General features: G+C 44.3%; 1 protein-coding gene across 1 annotated transcript in view; it reads right to left on the reverse strand.

Annotated features, from left to right (window-relative positions):
• The window catches only part of MDGA2 (MAM domain containing glycosylphosphatidylinositol anchor 2), a 306,141-nt gene that overhangs the window by 12,466 nt on the left and 289,729 nt on the right, over positions 1-3,946 (reverse strand). Inside the window, exon 14 of the mRNA XM_017825436.1 lies at positions 2,154-2,312. Within this exon, the coding sequence (XP_017680925.1) occupies positions 2,154-2,312 (159 nt within the window). The remainder of the gene's footprint in view (positions 1-2,153; positions 2,313-3,946) is intronic.

The following is a 3,946-nucleotide window of genomic DNA, read 5'->3' on the forward strand; positions in this document are numbered from 1 at the left end:
GACCACAATATGATCAGAATGCAACCAGAATACAACCAGAATTTAACCAGAATATGACCAGAATGTGACGAGAATTTAACCAAAACATGACCAAAATTTAACCAGAATTGCACCTGAATATGCCCATATGAAGCAGTTCATATATTTTCCCTGAGCATGTCGGGTTCAATCACTTCTCCCAGTAAACCCCCAGCTCCTGCTGCAACCCAGAGCCAGGAGAATTCCCGCCTGGGGCTGCATCCACCTTCTCCCAACACCAAAAAAACCCCGAGTGAACTTGTCTGCTCCGTTTAAAATCCCAGCTCGGCCCGGGGGCAGGAGGAGCTTTGACAAAACCGCCACCAGACCGCGCTGGGAGGATGAGTTTGAAATTTGAAATGAGTTTGCCCTTGAAATTTAGATAAAAACACACCCAGTCGGGCCAGCTCGACCCTGGAAAAGCTCCTGATGCACCGAGTGCCCCGCGGGGATTTTGAGGACTTGGGAAAAAATTGGTTGTCTGAGCTTCAGATTTTTTATATTTTTTTTAAAATTTTTTGCTGTCAGACCACGGGAAGAAATTACAGCTGCCTGTTGGAAGAGCTGGGGCTAAAAATAGACTTAGAGATATCCCTTGAAAACACGGATTTCTATGGCTTGGGAGCAAATTGTTCCTGACTTGTACAAAGGAAGATGTGCTGCTGCATCAGACACATGAGGAATTGCTGCTGCTGCCTCCCCCATCCCGAATTTAGGCAGGAATGACTCGAAACGCTCCTTTACAGTAAGAAAAATCCTTGTTAATATCAAGTTTTGGCTTTTCAGGCTCTAAAATTCCCTGCTCAAAAGCTGAGTCTTGCAGGGAATTAATCCAAGATATAAGAGGGGCTCCTGTGGGATCCTGATCAGTGGAAATAGGAATTTTGTAATAATTTAGAAATTGGAATTTTGCAATAATTTGGAATATTCCCCAGTCAAAATCTCATTTATGCAGGACACACTTACCAGCTGTAAGAGGGGCTCCTGTGAGTTCATGATCAGTGGGAATTGGAATTTTGTAATAATTTGGAAATTGGAACTTTGCAACAATTTGGAATATTCCCTGTTTAAAACCTCAGTCATGTATGAAATGCTTCCCAGATATAGGAGGGGTTCCTATGGGTTCCTGAGCAGTTGAAATTGGAATTTTGCAATAATTTGGAAAATTCCCTGTTTAAAACCTCAGTCAGGCAGGAAACGCTTCCCAGATATAAGAGGGGTTCCTAGGGGTTCATGATCAGTGGGAATTGGAATTTTGTAACAATTTGGAAATTGGAATTTTCCATATTATTGCAAAATTCCCTGTTTAAAACCTCAGTCAGGCAGGAAACTCTTCCCAGCTGTCAGAGGGGCTCCTGTGAGTTCCTGATCAGTGGAAATTGGAATTTTGCAATAATTTGGAAATTGGAGTTTTGCAATAATATGGAAAATTCCCTGTTTAAAAATTCAGTCAGGCAGGAAACACTTCCCAGATATAAGAGGGGCTCTTGTGAGTTCCTGATCAGTGGAAACTGGGATTTTGTAACCATATGAAATATTCCCTGTTCAAAACCTCATTCATGTAGGAAACTCTTCCCAGATATAAGAGGGGTTCCTATGGGTTCATGATTAGTGGAAATTGGAAATTTGCAATAATTTGGAAATTGGAATTTTCCATATTATTGCAAAATTCCCTGTTTAAAACCTCACTCATGCAGGAAACTCTTCCCAGCTGTCAGAGGGGCTCCTGTGCATTCATGATCAGTGGAAATTGAAATTTTGCAATAATTTGGAATATTCCCTGTTTAAAACCTCATTTATGCAGAAAACTCTTCCCAGATATAAGAGGGATTCCTGTGAATTCCTGATCAGTGGAAATTGGGATTTTTTTAACTATATGGAAAATTCCCTGTTCAAAACCTCATTCATGTAGGAAAACATTCCCAGATATAAGAGGGGCTCCTGTGAGTTCCTAATCACCCGGAACTGGAATTTTGCACCAATTTGGATGCTCTCAGGTCCCTCATTTAGGTTGTAACTGGCCCTGGAAGGTGCCAGGAGTCCTCCCCTGCTTTTCCTTCGCCCCAGAGGCCACTTTTCCTGCCGTTTTCCCCCCAAAAGCCTCTCCCCCAGAGGTCCCCCTGGCTTTCTCTCACCTATGTGCTGTCCATACATGTGATAGTAGAAGCTGAAGCAATAGGCCGTGTTGGTGGCTCCGTAGGGATTTTTGGGAGCGACGCTGAACACGGGACTGACCAGTCTGGCCTTCTCCCCCTCCAGCCTGGGCCGGGACGTCTCGATGTACATGTAGAAACCTGGGAAAATCCAAATGGGAATCGTTAGGTTGGGATCTTCCACACCCTTCAAACGCAGGACACAGCAGGACTCCATTAATTAATCCAGCGGCTCGATCGATTTTTCCCATTTTTCTGCCATCCCGTGGATTCTGGGCCGCGTTTCTTCATATTAAGCTCACATGTTTTCTTCAACTGCTTCAAAATCCTGTTTTCCATGGAAACTGAAAGCCAAACTGGCAGGTCCAGTCCTGGAAAACAGCTCCAAGTCCTGGAAAACAGCTCCAAGTCCGTGTAATGTGTTAATGCACGAGCGAAGAAAAAGATCTTTATGAGGTGGTTCAGCCTTCAGGGTCCAGGTGGTAATTTGTCCCTGTAAACAGGGAGTGGGGGTGACTTGTAAAATCAAGGGAAAATAACCTGATGGAAACCTTTCAAGGAATATTTCCCGCTGGCCACGTCAGTCACAAAGAAGAAAATATTCATTTATTGCATTCTCGGACCACGCAAACCACAGAGATTTTATTTATTTAACCCAACCGAGTGAATGTGATGCAGGAAAGGGGTTTTTTTCCCGTTTGGTTGTGAAAACAGGGGCCTAAAATAACCTGAATTACTGCAGGATTTGAAAAATTCAGCACGAGGTGTCTGCCTTTTCAATGTAAACACACACTGCAGCGGAAAACCACGTTAATGGGGGAGCAGATGGAAAACTGCACATTTTAACAACACCCAAAGCCAAAACGGGGCCAAAATCACCTGGTTGTGACAGGCTGAGGGAGTCCAAGTTGGGATTTAAATGACATAAAGCAGAAGAATATTTGCAGATGAGCCAGGAGGTTTCCCCAGCAGGATATAACGGGAAAGGATTCGCTTGGAAAATGGCACAACAGAAAGGAGGCGAGATGGTTGATGGCACCATTCTGGTATTGTTACTCTTGGTATGACCTTAGAGCACCTTTCAGTACCTAAAAGGGGCTCCAGGAGATCTGGAGAAGGATGTGGAACAAGGAGGGACAGGAGGAGGGGAATGGCTGTAAATTAAAGGAGGGCAGGGATAGATGGGATATTGGGAAGGAGTTCTTGGCTAGATGGGATATTGGGAAGGAGTTCTTGGCTAGATGGGATATTGGGAAGGAGTTCTTGGCTAGATGGGATATTGGGAAGGAGTTCTTGGCTGTGAAGGTGGTGAGGGGCTGGGATGGAATTCCCAGAGAAGCTGTGGCTGCTCCTGGATCCCTGAAAGTGTCCAAGGCCAGGTTGGAGCAACCTGGGCTAGTGGGAGGTGTCTGGGGTTGGAACAATATGGACTTTAAGGTCCCTTCCAACCCAACCCATTCTTTGATTCTATAATAAAAAAAGTTTATCTGGATTTAAAAGTATCACCAACTTTTAGCCAGACACAGAACTAGCTATAAAATAACACAACCCAAGGATGCTCAGGCAGCATCTGACCAGAGAGGGCTGGAATGAGATGGGCTTTGAGGTCCCTTCCAACCCAAACCATTCTTTGATTCTATAATAAAATACATTTAAATCCAGATAAACTTATCAGCAACTTTGGGCCAGACACAGAACAACCTATAAAACAACACAACCCAAGGATGCTCAGGCAGCATCTGACCAGAGAGGGCTGGAATGAGATGGGCTTTGAG

This window comes from Lepidothrix coronata, unplaced genomic scaffold (assembly GCF_001604755.1).
Source record: "Lepidothrix coronata isolate B3197 unplaced genomic scaffold, Lepidothrix_coronata-1.0 Scaffold119, whole genome shotgun sequence".
NCBI lineage: Eukaryota > Metazoa > Chordata > Aves > Passeriformes > Pipridae > Lepidothrix > Lepidothrix coronata.